We start from the raw sequence: 20,025 nt of genomic DNA on the forward strand, positions 1-20,025 counted from the left end.
TTGCGTTCCCCTAGTGTGACATCTTGCGTTCCCCTAGTGTGACATCTTGCGTTCCCCTAGTGTGACGTCTTGCGTTCTCCTAGTGTGACGTCTTGCGTTCTCCTAGTGTGACGTCTTGCGTTCTCCTAGTGTGACGTCTTGCGTTCTCCTAGTGTGACGTCTTGCGTTCTCCTAGTGTGACGTCTTGCGTTCTCCTAGTGTGACGTCTTGCGTTCTCCTAGTGTGACGTCTTGCGTTCTCCTAGTGTGACGTCTTGCGTTCTCCTAGTGTGACGTCTTGCGTTCCCCTAGTGTGACGTCTTGCGTTCCCCTAGTGTGACGTCTTGCGTTCCCCTAGTGTGACGTGTTGCGTTCCCCTAGTGTGACGTGTTGCGTTCCCATAGTGTGACGTGTTGCGTTCTCCTAGTGTGACGTGTTGCGTTCTCCTAGTGTGACGTGTTGCGTTCCCCTAGTGTGACGTGTTGCGTTCTCCCAGTGTGACGTGTTGCGTTCTCCTAGTGTGACGTGTTGCGTTCTCCTAGTGTGACGTGTTGCGTTCCCCTAGTGTGATGTGTTGCGTTCTCCCAGTGTGATGTATTGCGTTCTCCTAGTGTGACGTCTTGCGTTCTCCTAGTGTGACGTCTTGCGTTCTTCTAGTGTGACGTCTTGCGTTCTCCTAGTGTGACGTCTTGCGTTCTCCTAGTGTGACGTCTTGCGTTCCCCTAGTGTGACGTCTTGCGTTCCCCTAGTGTGACGTCTTGCGTTCCCCTAGTGTGACGTCTTGCGTTCCCCTAGTGTGACGTCTTGCGTTCCCCTAGTGTGACGTCTTGCGTTCCCCTAGTGTGACGTGTTGCGTTCTCCTAGTGTGACGTGTTGCGTTCTCCTAGTGTGATGTGTTGGGTTCCCCTAGTGTGATGTGTTGCGTTCTCCCAGTGTGACATGTTGCGTTCTCCTAGTGTGACGTGTTGCGTTCTCCTAGTGTGATGTGTTGCGTTCCCCTAGTGTGATGTGTTGCGTTCTCCCAGTGTGATGTATTGCGTTCTCCTAGTGTGACGTCTTGCGTTCTCCTAGTGTGACGTCTTGCGTTCTTCTAGTGTGACGTCTTGCGTTCTCCTAGTGTGACGTCTTGCGTTCTCCTAGTGTGACGTCTTGCGTTCCCCTAGTGTGACGTCTTGCGTTCCCCTAGTGTGACGTCTTGCGTTCCCCTAGTGTGACGTCTTGCGTTCCCCTAGTGTGACGTCTTGCGTTCCCCTAGTGTGACGTGTTGCGTTCCCCTAGTGTGACGTGTTGCGTTCTCCTAGTGTGACGTGTTGCGTTCTCCTAGTGTGATGTGTTGGGCTCCCCTAGTGTGATGTGTTGCGTTCTCCCAGTGTGACATGTTGCGTTCTCCTAGTGTGATGTGTTGCGTTCTCCCAGTGTGATGTGTTGCGTTCTCCCAGTGTGATGTGTTGCGTTCCCCTAGTGTGATGTGTTGCGTTCTCCCAGTGTGACGTGTTGCGTTCCCCTAGTGTGACGTGTTGCGTTCTCCTAGTGTAATGTGTTGCGTCCCCCTAGTGGGATGTGTTGCATCCCCCTAGTGTTATGTGTTGCGTTTTTTGAATTAATAGTCTGGTTGCCGGTAAAATCCCAATCCGCCGATATTTTTTCTTGAGAACAGAAACAAAGACATCAATTCAAATGGTTGCGCCTTTTCGGGTGCCAAGGAAACCACCACATACTTAATAAAAGCTCCATATTTTATTGTCACTTAAATGTATTAAAAAGTGATAAGATTTAAAAAGTCATCGCCATATGGCACACAACCAATAAACCTGGTGCGGTGTATATATGTACGCAATAGATAATGTTATTACCTTTTATTATATTTATGTAACAATAAAATATGGAGCTTTTATGAAGTATGTGGTGGTTTCCTTGGCACCTGAGAAGTCACAACCATTTGAATTGATGTCTGTGTTTGTGAAATGACAAGGGATGTGGTGCCCGAGATCACTTTTCTCCAAAGAACTAACCGGTCCTGCCGTAGGCATAGTTTGTTTTTACATAGTTTTACGTTGGTCCAGTTTGCACCAATGTAACTATGTATATGACGTACCTGACGTTTTTATGTACCTGATAAAAACGTATATGCTGTACCTGGCCGATGCCCCTGGAAACTGTAAATCACTGAAGTAGACAACGCTACTCCACTGATCTCGACTTGCTTCTTGGTTCGTGCCAAGCCGCTGCTCTGCTGCATTGTGCACACAGGTAGTCAGCCACTGGGCTCAGGCACCATTCAGAGAATGCTTTGTATTTTCAAAACTAATGCAAAGCATTCTCTGACTGGATGAGGTGGAGAGCATGACATCACTGCTCTACCTCTCCACCTTCTCCAATCAGAGAATGCTTTGCATTCATTCAGAAAATACAAAGCATTCTCTGAATTGTCCCATGTTGAGTCCCTCCTGTTGGGCGACCTCCTGTGTTCATAATGCAGCAGGGCAGCGGCTTGGCATGGACCCAAAAGCAAGTGGAGATCGCTGGAGTAGCGTTTTTTTTTAGTTTTTTAGCAGAGACCCTAGGGAATAAGATGGCGATCATTGCAGCTTTTTATGTCACGCAATATTTGCGTAGTGGTTTTTCAAATGCCATTTTTTGGGGAAAAAGTACAATTTAATTTCTTCAATACCGGGCACTTTCACCCCCTTCCTGCCCAGACCAATTTTCAGTTTTCAATGCTGTCGCACTTTGAATGACAATTGCGCGGTCATACAACACTGTACCCAAATTTTTGATCATTTTCTTTACACAAATAAAGCTTTCTGGGTTTCTGCTTTTTTTTTTTGCTAAAAATTTTTGAAAAAAAAGTTTTTTTTGGTTTCTGTCAGAATATTTTGTAAATAAATAATTTTTCTCCTTCACTGATGTGCGCTGATGAGGCTGCACTGATGGGCACTGATGAGGCGGCACTGATGAGGAGGCACTAATATGCAGCACTGATAGGAGACAGCACTGATGAGCACTGATAGGTGGCACTCATGGGCACTGATAGGTGGCACTGATATGCAGCACTTATAGGCGGCTCTCATGGGCACTGATAGGCGGCACTGATGGGCACCGATAGGTGGCACTGATGGACACAGAGAGGCGGCACTTATGGGCAATGATAGGTGGCCCTGATGGGAACTGATGGGCGGCAATGATTGGCATAACTGATGGGCACAGACTGGAGTCACTGATGGACACTTTGGGGCTGCATTGTAATCACGGCACTGATGATCAGGGCCCTGATTACCTTTACATGTCTCCCCTGTGAGGAGATGGTGCTGATCGGCTCTCCTCTCCTCACAAACTGTGAGTGTGAGGCAAGGAGAGCCGATAAACGGCACAGCCAATCACATGGGTAAAGAGCAACGGCCAAAGCTCTTTGCTGAGATCGGGGTTGCGCCGTGTCCCAGGAACCCGGCACGCCCATGATTGCCGTGCCACGTGCCCCTGGGGGCACACAGTTGCAGCTTTACTGGTCGCCGTCATATGACATCGTCCCAGAACGAGAGCCGCACCGCTCCGCCGTCATTTGACAGCGGGCGGGCAGCAAGTGGTTAATAAATTACAAAAAAAAACGAAATACAATATATACCCCAATTTTTATGTAAAATGTGAAATATGATGTTACGCCGAGTAAATAGATACCGAATATGTCACGCTTTAAAATTGCTCACGTTCGTGGAATGGTGACAAAATACAGTACTTAAAAATCTCCATAGGCAACGTTTTAGATGCGTTTACAGGTCACCTGTTTAGAGATACAGAGGAGGTCTGGCAGAAGAATTATTGTAAACATCCCTTGTAATAGGAATAAGGATGACCGGTCCTCTTTGTGGAGAGAACTAGGTTCAATAAGATCTCTTCTTTAACTTAAAAAAAGCAAAAGATCAAACAATAAATAAAAAATATGTTAATTGGCTAATTTCAATTATCGAAATGCAACTTTTTTTGCAAAAAGAAAACGAGCTGACATGTCGGATTTTTTGAGCCTAAACTATCAATTTTCTAAACATTAGTAGCAGAATTGATTGAAAACAGTTTGAAAAAAGCTCAGCACATGTAACCCCGGATTATGTAATTGATCAACGAAAAATGTACCATTTATGTTGTTATGGATTGACAGTATGTTGATAATTAGGCATCAACAGGGCCGCTGATAGTGGGGGACCACCAGCCCTCTTGTAGGGGGCCCGAGCACACAGGGGGGCCCACACAGAGAGGGGGATTAGTGATGGACAACAAATACAGAAATCTTCCTCCAGCACCTGAATCTGATCTGTCCCTCTCCCTGCTATCAGCTTTTATCTGTTGAGAAAGAGACAGTTGTCCCTCACTAATCCCCCTCCCTTGTGTGGGCCCCCTCCCAGCACAGGCTCTAATGTTATCTCTGCTCAGGAGTTTATTTGTAAATTGTAACTTTGTTTCTCTCTCTGTCTCTCTGATCACTGAGCTCCAACTGCCCAGCCTGTATATTTTTCTCATCTCATCTTCTTTTTTATTTAACATAAAAAGTTTTTTTTTTAGATTTAGCAGGAATTATGCGAGTTATGTTATATTTGTGTCTGATAATAGTGATTTTGTTGTAATTTTAGTTAAATATATCTTTAATATTTTCTTGGGGAGCCCCTGCCAGGTAGTCTGTACGGGGCCCCGCGATTTCTAACAGCAGCCCGGGCATCAAAACAGCCAAACTTGGCGTTTTGAATGCTTTTAAGTGCAGAGGAGGGGTTTGGGGTCTAGACCCCCAGATCCCTGCACAAGAGTATCTGTCAAGTAAAAACAAGTAAAAAGAAAAAAAAATGTTTTAAATGTATGGAAATATCGGTCCACATCGGCCGATACCGATACGCGATGACCAAAATATCGGTATCGGCAATGAAAAAGCAATCATTAATGTGCACTGTTTAAGTTTGTAAGACCGCTGTGCAAATACGGTGCGACATAAAATATTGCAAATATCTTCATTTTATCCTCTAGGGTCTCTGCTGAAAACAACATTTTTTATAATGTTTGGGAGTTCTATGTAATTTTCTAGCAAAAAATACTGATTTTAATTTGTAAAACCAGTGTCAGAAATAGGCCCGGTACTTAAGTGGTTAAAGCTTCAGCGCACTCTTAAAGAAAAAACATATTTATAAGTTTAACATTGCCGAATAATGGAGCTTTGAACTCGCCAACTGTAATTATGGCTAACCCACAGCTACCGAGTATAATAGAAAGTCCGTAATATCGTAAGCTTTTCCACTGATATCCATCAGGAAGTGACCAGAGAATTTAAACCAGGTGACATAGCAGGAAATTAGATATTAGTATTTCTGTAGTCAATTCCCTGTGAAAAATACATTTCCCATAGGCACCACTATTACCAAACACTACAATTAGTGCTATAAAAGCATTTATTAAAGTATTGTCCCGTTCAGGTTTAACAAAGGAGCTGCAACAGCTATTTTAATTACGGATATTATTTTGCATATTGCAGACTGTAGAGCTGTATGTTATCAGCAATCAAAAAACAGAACAACAAGGGTCCTTTCACACGGGCGCACCGCCCGACGGAGTCCGTTCTGCTCAGTGGGAATCGATCCGCCGATCCCTGCTGAGCAGGCGGGTGACAGCTCCGTCTCCACGCTGTGTGCATAGACGGAGCTGTCAGATCCCGGCTGTTATAGTTAGCGAGGTTGAAAAAAGACATCAGTCCATCCAGTTCAACCTATGATGTGTGTGTGTGTTTGCTTTTAACCGTACATTGTATACCCCTGTATGTTGTACATTGTATACCCCTGTATGTTGTGGTCGTTAAGGTGCCCATCTAATAGTTTTTTGAAACTATCGATGCTCCCTGCTGATACCACTGCTTGTGGAAGAGAATTCCACATCCTTACTGCTCTAACAGTGAAGAACCCTCTACGTATTTTAAGGTTAAACCGCCTTTCCTCAGGCGGTTGTCCTCTATGGGGAGATCGGATGAGAACAGACTGTTCTCATCCGATCCCATCCCCTATACGGATGGAAAATGGGGTTTCCATCCGTCCAGATTTCACGGACAGGATCGGATCGGATAGCAGCGGGTGTCAGCAGACATGTCACCGCTGACAACCCATAGGGATGCATGGAGCATCCGATCAGGTCCGCCTGAAAAACTGACAGGCGGATCGGATCGCCCGTGTGAAAGGGGTCGTTGACAGGGGGCAGTCAGGGGGTGGTAAAAGTTGAGCCTACAGTGTAGCTGGCTCCGGCTGGTTGGAGGGGATTGCGCAAACTCTCAGAGAGAAGGCAGAGCTCAAGGCAGGTATATAAAAAGCATACATGAATCCTAAAGGGTACCTCTTCTTTCATGGGAAAATAATTTGCAAATAAAAAAAAAATAATATTGTGTATACAACTGAGACACAAGTCATATTGTAATTAAATGTAATTAAAGTGATTGCAAAGTCTAGTTTTTAAATTGTTTTTTTTTTTAAATAACAAACATGTTATACTTACCTGCTCTGTGCAGTGTGTTTGCACAGAGCAGCCCAGATCCTCCTCTTTTCGGGTGCCTGTTCTGTGATCGTGGCCCCTCCCTCCTGTTGAGTGCCCCCACAGTAAGCAGTTTGCTATGGGGGCACCTAAGCCATGCCACAACTGCCTGTGTCCATTCAGACACTTAGCCCCGACCTGGCCCCACCCCCTCTCTCTTCTGATTGGCTGACTGACTTTGATTGACAGCAGCGGGAGCCAGGCTGCTGTCTTAGCCAATGAGGAGGAGAGTCCCGGGCAGCTGAGACACTCCTGCAACATCGCTTGATAAAGATGGGCTCAGGTAAGTATGAGGGGGGCTGAGGGAGGCTGCTGTACACAGGTTTTTTTATCTTAATACATAGAATGCATTAAGATAAAAAAAAAAAAACCTTCTGCCTTTACAATCCCCCTTTTCAATCTGCAGCACTACGATCTTCTGTAAAATGCAATGCAGACTGGAGTAGTTCTGTACACAGATGGTATACAGAACAACCCCCAAATATGTCATTTCCTGCTTGTGTGATTGGCTTACTGATTTTCCCAGAAGTCTGCACCAAGATACAAGTCTGATTGTGGGCATCCCCTGCAACACAAATTTAATTTTTAGTGAGATACTCCTAACAGGGAAATCACATCCGAAAGGATGCAGACTGCCACTTTCCTCATTAGAGCCCTGCAGGTGCAGCACCTGATTGATAAATATAAAGTAACTCCCATTCACATTCACTCCGCATATGGACAGAGAGAAACAAACAGCTATTTCCACAGAATAACAAAAGGTAGGAATCTGCAATAAAGTTTGGTAAAATCCCTGCAATGTACAGAGATCACCCAGAGGGGAATGTTTTTTTTTTTTTTTTTTTTTTTTTTTTTTTTAACAAAAGTGGAGTTATTCTTTAAATGCACACTATTTTTTAAATTAAGTAATGTAAGTACCTGATTTTTGCTTGGTATCAGCTTCTTTCAATTCCCTGTACAGCAGTAATAAAAAATACAACTGACAATCCAAATGAATCTTAAAAAAAAAGTTGATGCAAACCTGATATGTACCTGGATAGCATTAGACAGAGAATAAGCTGTAATGCACTAAGAACTAATAACAAAAATAACAGTCATGGCGGGGATCCACTCACCGCTGCTGGAAGTGACGCTGGAAGTCGTTCTGGAATTGATTCAGAAAATCCGGTGTGTGGTGAGATCTGCCCGTCACTGACAGGTGAAGCTGGATGGGCAGAGGTGGGTCCGGCCGAGCCCGAAATTTCTGACTTTCTTTTTGCACCCGGCGGCTCTCCCTGTCTCGGCTGACCGGTGGTCGGGCATAGTCACCGTTCTTGATAGGTGGTAGAGTCTGCATGAAAGAATACAACTGTTATAGAATTCGGCAAACAGTTTTTGATCTTATTTCAAGGATAAACGTACTTTTCAAAAAGCGTATTTATTATTTTTTCGCTTTTCCTAACCTAACTCATCCTCCCCTTCACAGATAATGATTACCTTGATCTGATGGCAAAGGTTTCACGGTTTGTGTACATTCAGTGGTGCAAGTCTTCACTGTCCTGGCCGCATCTGTGCATTACAGCCTCATAGACATCCATGGGATCCTCTCCTGCCTGGGAATATGGTCCTGTAGAAGTCTATGGGGCACTGATGCGCAGACTCAGCCAGGGCAGCGAAGATTTGCAGACTGGAAGGAACTGCAGCCCTGAGATTGAGGCAAGTATGCATCTGTGGAGGGGGAGGGTGCTATTAGTCGTGCATACTTGCCAGCTGTCCCTTTTTCCAGGGACAGTCCCTTCAAATAGGAGCCTGTCCCAGGTAATTTATATTGTCCCTGAAAGCGCCTGTTAATCGGGCTGCCCATAAATGTTACACAGAAGTAGTGCAGCTGAATGGGAGAATTATTCCAACTCTGCTACTGTGGCCTTAAATTTGAAATTCCCTTTTCAATTTCCTGTAATTCTCCCTATATTGAGTAGACTCTATAATCTGATAAGTAGGCGAGATTAATTATGCAGAGTGGGCGGAGCTTAAGGGAAGTAGGTGTGGTAATTGATAGCTGTGCTGCAAAGTGTCCCTGGAAATTTTTTTCAAATGTTGGCAACTATGGTCGTGCGCTCCACAAATTTGGCCTTTATGGAAGAGTGACAAGAAGAAAGCCATTGTTGAAAGAAGTCCTGTTTGCAGTTTGTGAGAAGCCATGTGGGGGACACAGCAAACATGTGGAAGAAGGTGCTCTGCTCAGATGAGACCAGAATTGAACTTTTCAGCCTAAAAGCAAAATGCTACGTGTGGCAGAAAATGAACACTGCACATCCCCCTGAACACACCATCCCCACCGTGAAACATGGTGGTGGCAGGATCATGTTGTGGGGATGCTTTTCTTCAGCAGGGACAGGGAAGCTGGTCAGAGTTGATGAGAAGATGGATGGAGCCAAATACAAGGCAATCTTAGAAGAAAACCTGTTAGATCCTGCAAAAGACTTAAGACTGGAGCAGAGCTTCACCTTCAAGCAGGACAATGACCCGAAATATCCAGACAGAGCTACAATGGAATGGTTTACACTTTACATCAAAGCATATTCATGTGTTAGAATGGCCCAGTCAAAGTCCAGACCTAAATCCAATTGAGAATCTGTGGCAAGACTTGAAATTTGCTGTTCACAGATGCTCTCCATCCAATCTGACAGAGCTTGAGATATTTTGCAGAGAAGAATGGGCAAAAATGTCCCTCTCTAGATGTGCAAAGCTGGTAGAGACTTCCCCAAAAAGACTTGCAGCTGTAATTGCAGGGAAAGGATTCTACAAATTATTGACTCGGGGGGCCATACCCTTTCCATTTTCCCATGATGGATTGAACAGCGCTCTGTGAGATGTTCAAAGCTTGGGATATTTTTTATAACCTAACCCTGCTTTACACTTCTCCACAACTTTATCCCTGACCTGTCTGGTGTGTTCCTTGGCCTTCATACTGCTGTCTGTTCACTAAAGCCCCGTACACATGTACCGAATGTCGGCCGAACGATCGGCTGTCTTTTGTCCGGTGCTGTCCTGTCGGCTGAAAATTGCAAAAGACTGCACACGAATTTTGTCGGCCAACAACAGCCGACTGCAGAAGTGATGTCATGTGATGGTTAACTTTCTGTGTGTTTTTTCTTTTCTGAGCATGCCCAGTCTTGCTAATCTGCTGTTTGTCGGCCGAATTCTGTACTGACTGGCGAACAATCGGCCGTTCTGGTGACGGCCAACAAAAATTTTAAAGTCTTCACGACAGATTCTGTTCCGCCGAAAATGTGCTGTCGGCTGTCGGAGGCATCATACTAACAAGCCTACAATCGGCCGATCGGTCGTCGGCCGAATATTTACGGCGGACAATCGGTACGTGTGTATGGGGCTTAAGGTTCTCTAACAAACCTCTGAGGGCTTCACAGAACAGCTGTATTTTTACTGAGATTAAATTACAAACAGCTGGACTCTATTTACTAATTAGGTGACTTCTGAAGGCAATTGGTTCCACTAGATTTTAGGTAGGGGTATCAGAGTAAAGGGGGGGGTGAATACAAATGCACGCCACACTTTTCAGATATTTATTTGTAAAAAAAATTTGAAAACCATTTATCATTTTCCTTCCACTTCACAATTATGTGCCACTTTGTGTCGGTCTATCACATAAAATCCCAATAAAATACATTTACATTTTTGGTTGTAACATGACAAAATGTGGAAAATTTCAAGGGGTATGAATACTTTTTCAAGACGTTGTATATACACTGCCTGGCCAAAACAAAAAGTCGCCACCTGGAATTAACTAAGCAACTAACTAAACTAAGCATGCAGTAACTCTCCTAATGAATAGTGCATGTGCCCAAAGAATGAGGTCAGCTGACTTCTTGAATATACTTGTTCCACCCTCCTAGGTAGGTGCTAGTGAGGAAGTATAGTTTGAGCTCCGTCTACTTATCAGAGGGGCTGCAGGTAAATCTATATTGTTCTCTGCCTACCAGAGAGCAGGATCGGTTAGTGAGGTCTGCTCATTGTGCTCAGTATGCGATTCATTGTGTCTAGAGAGTGTTTCACGCTGGTCCAATAGAGAGGCATGTTGGACAGTGGGAGGAAACCTGACAAATGGGTGCATAGGTTTTGGATACAGTCCTGATAAATGGCAGAGGGCAGGTCGCCTCGGTGCATGTTGGGATACTGTATAAAAGCCACGAGCACATGTGCTCAAGGTCTTTCGTTGGGGAGCAGAGTCCCGGAGGGTGGGGGCGGCTGCCTCCTCCTCTGTAGAGGTCCAATGCGGCCTCAGGGGGTCTTCCTGAAGGCCAGAAGAGTAGCAGTGAGGAGCTGAACCCAGAGGTCCAGGGAAGCTGACTGAGGGGGGGAGACACTGGAGGATCTGTCTCTGCAGTACAATGAGTACAGAAACTCGTGTCAAGGGGCCTGACCTGAGGGGGGCCACCCCTGCTCCTAGGATAGTCAGTGGACGGGTGTCAACGGGAAAAGGATACTAGTGAAAGTGTCCTGAAGATAGATTATCGTCCATCAAGTCATCTTGTTAGAGAGCAAAGAGAACACAAGACTTAACCCCATCCACCTTAGTGGCATTAACAGCCTGGCTGTTCTATATTTTCAAGCAGAACTCTGAAGATAAAAGTCCTCAATGTGGATAGTTCAATTGGAGTGTCCCACTATTCACTTCTCCTATCCCAAATTATCAATAAACACCAAAACAAACAACACCCCTAGACTGTTCATTCATGTGAGAAGCCATTGGGAAACAAGGAGGGATTCAGAGACTTATATCCAGCAGTTCATTGGGGGGAAGGGCTACATACTAAATGACCAAGTTATTCCATCAATGGATTATTTCTTCCCTGATGGCACGGGCATATTCCAAGATGACAATGCCAGGATTCATCGGGCTCAAATTGTGAAAGAGTGGTTCAGGGAGCATGAGAAGCCATTTTCACACATGGATTGACCACCACAGAGTCCAGAACTTAACCCTATTGAGAATCTTTGGGATGTGCTGGAGAAGGCTTTGTGCAGTGGTCCGATTCTCCCATCATCATTACAAGATCTTGGTGAAAAATGAATGCAACACTGGAGGGAAATAAATCTTGTGCCATTGCAGAAGCTTATCGAAACACTGCCACAGCCAGTGCGTGCCGTAATCAAAGCCAACTAAATATTAGAGTTTGCGACCTTTTTCCTTTTTTGGTGGCGGCTTTTTTTTTTGGCCAGGCAGTGCATCTGTATATTATCAATTCTAGTCAATATCTGTATACAGGTGACCAAGACTGGTTTAAAATATTTATTTTAACGTATTTTAACCACTTAAGCCCCGGAGGATTTGGCTGCTAAAAGACCAGGGGGTATTTTGCGATTCGGCACTGCGTGACTAACGGACAATTGCGCGGTCGTGCGACACTGTACCTAAACGAATTTGACGTCCTTTTTTCCCCACAAACAGAGCTTTCTTTTGGTGGTATTTGATCACCTGTGCGATTTTATGATCACGCGCTATAAACAAAAAAATAGCGTCAATTTTGCAAAAATAACAATATTTTTCACATTTTTTTATATGAAATTCCCCAAAAAAAAAGTAAAAATCAAAATTTTTTAACATTTTCGGCCAATTTGTTTTATGCTACATATGTTTGGTAAAAAAAAAAAAAATCGCAAAAAGCGTATTTTGATTGGTTTGCGCAAAAGTTATCGCGTTTACTAACAAAGGGAAAGATTTTTGTCATTTTTGTTGTTTTTTTTTTTAACGCGTAATGGCGGCGATCTGCGATTTTTTTGCGGTACTGCGACATTGCGGCGGACAGATCGGACCCTTGACTGACATTTTTGACACTTTTGGGGTTACCAGTGACATTTCTACAGTAATCAGTGCTATATATATGCACTGTTACTGTAAAATTACACTGGCGGTGAAGGGGTTAACTTTATTTGAGAGGGAGGGGCTGTGTGTGTCCCTAGGGGCGTGATTCTAACTGTGATTGGCTGTGGCTTGAGCTGTAGGAACACTGATCAACGGTCCTACATAGTAGAACCGTATGATCACTGTTCCTACACAGGGGAGAATGACAGGCGCCTTGTTTACACAAGCTGCCTGCCTTTCTCCCTCTCCCCCGACGATCGCAGAGTGACCGGCGGACATCGGGTCCGCTGGCCACACGCGCGGAGGGGTCCTTGACCGCGCGGGAGTGCGCCGGCGGCGGCGTGCGCTCGCTCCCCAGAGCCTCACAGGCTAGTGACGTATATATACGTCACTTTGCCTGTGAGGGGCTGACCACCGCAGTATATCTACTTGCGGCGGTCGGCAAGCGGTTAAATAAAGTTTCAGCAATTTTTACATAGATAGATATGATCATTTGTGTTTGTGAATTCCTTGATGCTATCAGATATATATGCACTTTGAAAGTCCCCTAAGTGCCGGTTCACATTTCTGCGATGCGGGAACGCTGCGCATATACAGCGTGTTCCCGCATCGCATCCGCACCCCTAGCAGTTCACACTGCCATATGCGATACGCTGGGGGTGTCAATTGAAAGTTAACGACACCCCCAGATCAGATCGCATATCGCAGTGCGATCTGAAAGTTCACACAGAATCGGATAGCACTAGTGAGAACCAGGATGCGATCCGATTCTGCTGCGGACCAAAAAAAGGGCCCTGTGCGAGTTGGGTGCGATTGCGGTGCAAATTCAGCCATACAAACTGTATGGCTGAATTTGCACCGCACAGAGATCACATGTAATTTTAGGAGCAGTGCGCTCCGAATTACATGCGATCTCTGTGATCGTAGAAATGTGAACCGGCCCTTAGGCCTCGTGCACACTGAACATTTTGTGAACTCTCCTAGACTTCTCTCCTCCTGGCAGCAGCGTTTTGGCAGAAAAAACACTTGGCGCTTGTAAACTCACAGAACGTGTTCAGGCACATTTAGGGGTGTCAAGCGGGTGTTCATTCATTTTATTGGCCAGAATAATAATTTTACCACTTAAGCCCCGGAGGATTTGGCTGCTGAAAGACCAGGGCCTATTTTGCGATTCGGCGTGACTTTAACGGACAATTGTGCGGTCGTGCGACGCTGTACTCAATTTGAATTGATGTTTTTTTTCCCCCACAATCAGAGCTTTCTTTTGGTGGTATTTAATCACCTCTGCGATTTTTATTTTTTGCGCTATAAACAAAAAAAGAGTGACAATTTAAAAAAAAACAACAACAATATTTTCACATTCACATGAAATTCTCAAAAAAAATGTAAAAATCTAAATTTTTTTACATTTTAGGCCAGTTTGTTTTCTGCTACATAGTTTTGGTAAAAAAAAAAAAAAATCGCAATAAGCGTATTTTGATTGGTTTGCGCAAAAGTTATTGCGTTTACTAACTACGGGAAATTTATGTCATTTTTATTGTTTTTTTTTTTTTTTAACTAGTAATGGCGGCAATCTGCGTTTTTTTTTGCAGGACTGCGACATTGCGGCGGACAGATCGGACCCCTGACTGACATTTTCGACACTTTTGGGGGTACCAGTGACATTACTGCAGTAATCAGTGCTACACATATGCACTGTTACTGTAAAAATTACACTGGCAGGGAAGGGGTTAACTTTATTGGTGATCAAGGGGTTAAGTGTGTCCCGAGGGGCGTGATTCTGTCAGGGGGCGTGGCTTGTTAGATCATCACAGAGACATGGGATCCTACATAGCAGGATCGCATAGCCTCTGTAATGATCTAAGGGAGAATGACAGGCAGCTGTGTTTACATCAGCCGTCTGTCTTTCTCCCTCTCCTGAGGGATATCGCGAGTGGCCAGCGGACATCAGAGCCGCCGGTCACACGCGCTGGCTAGGCAGGGAACGAGCGGGGGCGGGAGCCCGCTGCTGGCGGCGCGGGCTTGCCCCCTACAGGCTCGTGGGCGAGTGACGTACCCCTACATCACTTTGCCTGTAGGGGGCTGACTGCCGCAGTATATAGTCGTGCGGCGGCCGGCAAGTGGTTAAGCCTAGCACTTAGGGATGTTTACACTTTTTTAGGAGCATCAAACGTTTTTTTCTACCAAATCTTTGCTGATCCCGAACGCACTGGCTGTGGGGTTTTCTTTTCTGCTTCTTAACTCCTCTAAACATCTATGTGTGCATGGACACATAGACTAACATGCTGGGGCGATTACAGGCAGAAAAAAATATCCACCAGACGCCCCTAGGAGCAGCAGAAAAAACGTTCAGTGTGCATGAAGCTTGAGGCTATGTTCACATGTGGGCGTAGCGATCGCGGGCAGAATCACCGCGACTCTGCCCGCGATCCGGAAATCATTGCAAATCGCGGGACGCCTGTGCGTTGCCCGTGATCTGCAATAGCACCCCAAACGCTGTGCGATGTTGCCACGATTTCCGCCTGCCGAATCGCGGTAACATCGCGCACACAAAATCGCGGGACGCATGACGCCCAAAAAAGGTACAAGAGCTTCTTGTACCTTTCCGGATGGCGGGCAGAATCGCAGTAATTCTGCCCGCGATCGCTACGCCCACATGTGAACGTAGCCTTAGGCCCTGTTCCCACCTGAGCGTTTATCAGCTCATAAAACGCTCATCTCTGAAAATCCAAAACGCCCAACAAGCAAAATCCCATTCATTTCAATGGCCCCTTTTCACATCTGATCGTTTTGTCCCATGAAGAAAAACGCCTGAAGCTCAAAAAAGTACATGAGCTTCTTTTTGGGCTGATTACCAGCATTTTTGTTAGATTTCAATGCCTTCCTCCAAACACCTGCAAAAAACGCCTGAAAAAAGCCAGAAAAAACGCCTAAAAAAAAAGCGCAAACAACGCCTGAAAACGATACGCTCAGGTGTGAATGGAGCCGTACAGTCTGGGGAGTAGCATACCTCCCAACTTTCTGAGATTGAAATGAGGGACACCTATAAGAAAAAGTATGTAGGCATAGGAAACACCCCCTGCCACGCCCTCCTTAACCACTTGCCGACCAGTCACTGGGACTGTACTGCGGCAAAGTGGCTCGATTCTGTCCAGCGACGTAGACCTACGTCGCTGGACTCCTCCCCTTGTAGGCGGCGCTCGCGCGCCGCCGGAGGCGCGCTCCCGCGCCGCCGGAGGCGCGCTCCCGCTGTTTTCATTCACAGCAGGAGTCGGGCCAGGGGAGGAGCGGCGGCGATCGCCGCCGCTCTTCCCGATCGTCGGGGAATCGAGTTTGGAGATCCGCCCGCTTGTGTAAACAGAGCGGGCGGATCTCCTAAGTGAACATGCGATCTGTCCCTGTGTCACTCAGTCACCTCCCCCCACACACTTTAGTAAGCACCAGGCATACATTAACCCCTCCCTCTCCAATAAAATTAACCCCTTCCCTGCCAGTGTAATTTTTACAGTAACAGTGCATATGTATAGCACTGATTACTGTAGTAATGTCACTGGTACCCCCAAAAGTTTCAAAAATGTCAGTCAAGGGTCCGATCTGTCCGCCACAATGTCGCAGTCCCGCAAAAAAAAAAAATCGCAGATCGCCGCCATTACTCGTTAAAAAAAAAAAACACCAAAAATGACAGAAATCTTTCCCTTAGTTAGTAAACGCAATAACTTTTTGCGCAAACCAATCAAAATACGCTTATTGTGATTTTTTTTTACCAAGCATAGGTAGCAGAAAACAAATTGGCCAAAAATTTAAAAAAAATTTGATTTTTACATTTTTTTGGGGGAATTTCATATAAAAAATGTTAAAAATATTGTTATTTTTTCAAAATAAACGCTCTTTTTTTGTTTATAGCGCAAAAAGTAAAAATCGCACAGGTGATCAAATACCACCAAAAGAAAGCTCTGTTTGTGGGAAAAAAAGGACATAAATTTTGTTTGGGCACGACCGCGCAATTGTCAGTCAAAGTCGCACAGCGCCGAATCGCAAAAAATGGCCTGGACGTAAGACAGCAAAATCCTCCGGTGGTAAAGTGGTTAAAGGAAAACTCTACAAAAAAAAAATGATTAGTTAAACCCACACCACTACTATGCCTTTTTATTGGCCTTAGGAACACACACGTGCAGAAATTTAGAAATTGGATGAAAAGTTTAGCCCTTTAAAACACTTTTTGATTGATAAGTAGTGCATTTTATATACAGCTATTTAGATCAGACAAAAATGAGGGACAAATGAGGAGGAAAGAGGGACAGAGGGACTTTTTTCCGAATCAGGGACAGTCCCTCGAAATCCGGGACAGTTGGGAGCTATGCGGTAGGTCCAAGAGTATTTCCTACGTAAATGACATCAGTACTGATCAAACGTTTGTCATGTTCCATTTCCTGTGCAGATCATCAGCTGGCTCACCTTGTATCTTCTGATCTCAGTCAGCTGGTTTTTATTTTGGCTTCTTCCAGAGCCCCCGGACTTCAGGCAGCTCTAGGAACATAACAAAATGTCGGTTTGTATTCTATGGTTTTAAAGGAACTATTGAGAAAGAAAAATTCAAAAACTGTATGCATATTGCTGTTGTTGGGCACTTAAATTGAAACTAAAGTCACACTAAAGTCCGACAGTCCGACTTCTGGCGTAGGTATTTTTTCCCCTGGCTTCTTCCTGGTGGCGGTCTTCAGCCGCCTTGATTGGCATATGCAGGAATCAGTCATCCTGGCATACAGGGTCTGTCCAAGTTTATGCCATGCAAGCAGGATTTAAGGTTTATTTTAATGCAGAAGAGACTTTACATGTAACTATGCATATTCCATCCTTGGCCTGGCTGATCCCTCTGGAAGCTGGAAATCACTGTAGCAGGCACCCCTACCACAGTCATCTCAACTGGCTTATGGGACCTGTGCCAAGCAGCTTCCCTACTGCTTACTGAGCAAAGAAGGTCACCTGCTCAGCAAGAGCATTGAAAAGCATTCTCTGATTGGATGAGGTGGGGTGGTGACATCATGATCTCCAATGCAATGTACTTGTGCCCAGGGGATGATCTGTAAGACCAAGTGGAGTGGTAATATATTTATATCTGTAGTTACATAAGATTTTAGCAGCAATACCTGCTGGATTATTGGCCAGGTTCTTTGAAAAACTGAGGACATCTTGTGGTAGAGAAGAGGTACTGCGGTGGATGGTGCTGAAGAAGAGGTGTGTATTAAAACCTTTTATTATGATTTGTTTTTATCTTCCAGAACATTTTTTTTAATTTTATCATGAAGTTGAGCTTTATAAATGTAATGTAATTCTGTTTTTAACCTTTCTTTTATTGTTGGTAGTTTCTTATTTGTGATGTGGGTTTGATATTGCAATTTCATTCAACCTGGAAGCCTAGTGTGATACAATAGGTGCAGAGCGTCATTGCCCCGCCCCTAAGAGGGTATCATCATAGTGCCCTACACTTACAGCATATTGATGCAGAGATTGGCATTAATGTGAGGGAGCTCTCAGCATCATCATTGAGAACTGCTCAACGCTCCAAGATCTGAAGAGGACTCTTTGTATCACATGGCCAAACATCTGGAAAAGAGCAAAGCAATAAAATACACACGGGGAAGAGGTGGGGGGAAGAGGTGGGGGTTCTGAAACTAGAACCCTGAATTGGGCATTAAGGTGCCCACCAAAGACTGCATATGCACATTAATGAGAGCCATTTTTTTATGTTCCTCTTCACTATTACAGCTGAGTTTATCAGCAAATGTTCGGTAGCATGTTGCCGCATTATAAGTGGGGATGAGAAGAGTGATTTAGGCAAAGTTTTGTATTCTTTTGTCTCTTTATTTAGTTTTTTTTATAGATTTGTAATTTGTTATCGTTGTAGTTAAAGTCCAACTTCAAGTAACTAAAAATGAGCTTTGCCTGCACTGCAAGGATTGTTTGCTCATTTCAGTCTGGGAGAACAAAACAAAAAAAATGTACTTACCTGATCCTCCACTCTTCTCCACAGCTGGTCCAGGCCCTGCAGTCTCTTCTTTCCCACGCTCTAGAGGTCTAGGATCCTGACATCATCAAGACCAAAGCAGAGTCCGTAGCCCTGCATTGGATGTGATGATGGCGAGGGACAGTTCACTGCCAGAGCATGGGGGAGCACCATCTGCCAGGGGAGCAATGGATCAGGTAAGTAAAAATGTTTCATCTCTGCCCTAGATAAAAAAAAAAAGTAATCCTTGCAGGGCAGGCACAGTTCAACTGCAATGGGTAATTCTTTTAGCTGTCTGGAGATTAACTTTAGACCCTGTTTACACCTGAGCGTATTTCAGCTCGTAAAACGCTCATCTCTGAAGTCTCAAAACGCCCAAAACAAGCAAAATTTCATTCATTTCAATGGCCCCTGTTCACATCTGAGCGCCTGAAACTCAAAAAAGTACATGAGCTTCTTTTTTGGAAGATTACAAGCGTTTTTGTTAGATGTCAATGCCTTCCTCTAAACACCTGCAAAAAATGCTTGAAAAAACGCCTGAAAAACGCCCAAAAAAATGCATAAAAATGATACGCTCAGGTGTGAATGGAGCCGAATACTTAGTGTTTTTTTATTTAGTGTTTTTTGTATTTATTCACTTTCATTTTTTGTAAATTCTGTTACATTTTTTTTATGGTCTGTTTTTCCTATGAAAAACTAAGGCTAATGAGGGGTCTCTCGGCAAAAGGACAGGCCCAGGTTAGAAAGGATCTTCTGTAACCATTCCGTAACTATTTGAAGCCCATTGTACCCTAAATAAAACACCAAAAAACACCTTAAAGTAATATTAAAGGTAAATTTAAGTGGGTGTGGGGGTGAATGGCGCTGTCAAAGATTAGAGAGTAAGGGATATAGGTATAAATATAAATCAGTGGATGGGTCACTCTATATTGGATATTAAATTAGGGGTATGGGTGTATAAAATATTAAATCCTCATAAATAAATGTGGTATACAGTGAATAAATATTACTTATAAATAAATGTGGTATACAGTGAATAAATATTACTTATAAATAAATGTGGTATACAGTGAATAAATAGTGGAAATAAATGTGTAAGTATATAAGTAGATTGTTTCAGTATCAGTGATCACAAATTAGATAAAAATGCATATGACAATTCAATTTGATAATAAATAATCAAACCTAAAACTGAACCGTCCCGGAAGTTACCGTTAATCCCCCTTTCCTTTTTTGGATCTATTCACACCTGATTGTGTAATTGTGATACTATCTACTACCACGGACATTTAATGCAACTTTTTTTTTTGGACACTGTTCACGATTTGATATTTATGTGATCCACAGTTCTTTATTTATTTATTTATTTATTTTATTTCTTATTTTTTATTCACTACCAGCACTTTATATGCACTTGAACAGAGCACTATTTTTATATGCTATTAATTTTATAGATTAGTGTATTACTAGAATTTGATTGATTTTATAAGCGATTTTTATAAGTAGTTCAGTTTTAGGTTTGATTATTTATTATCATACTGATTTGTCATATGCATTTTTATCTAATTTGTGATCACTGATACTGAAACAATCTACTTATATACTTACACATTTATTTCCACTATTTA

General features: G+C 43.9%; 1 protein-coding gene across 1 annotated transcript in view; it reads right to left on the minus strand.

The window, feature by feature from the left end:
* The window catches only part of CFAP65 (cilia and flagella associated protein 65), a 162,307-nt gene that overhangs the window by 28,869 nt on the left and 113,413 nt on the right, over positions 1 to 20,025 (minus strand). Inside the window, exons 28-29 of the mRNA XM_082260096.1 lie at positions 16,849 to 16,920; positions 7,643 to 7,857 (exon numbers count right to left, since the gene is read on the minus strand). Coding sequence (XP_082116222.1) covers positions 7,643 to 7,857; positions 16,849 to 16,920 — 287 coding nt within the window. The remainder of the gene's footprint in view (positions 1 to 7,642; positions 7,858 to 16,848; positions 16,921 to 20,025) is intronic.

This window comes from Pelophylax lessonae (assembly GCF_965119305.1).
Source record: "Pelophylax lessonae genome assembly, chromosome: 6".
Taxonomy (NCBI): Eukaryota; Metazoa; Chordata; class Amphibia; order Anura; family Ranidae; genus Pelophylax; species Pelophylax lessonae.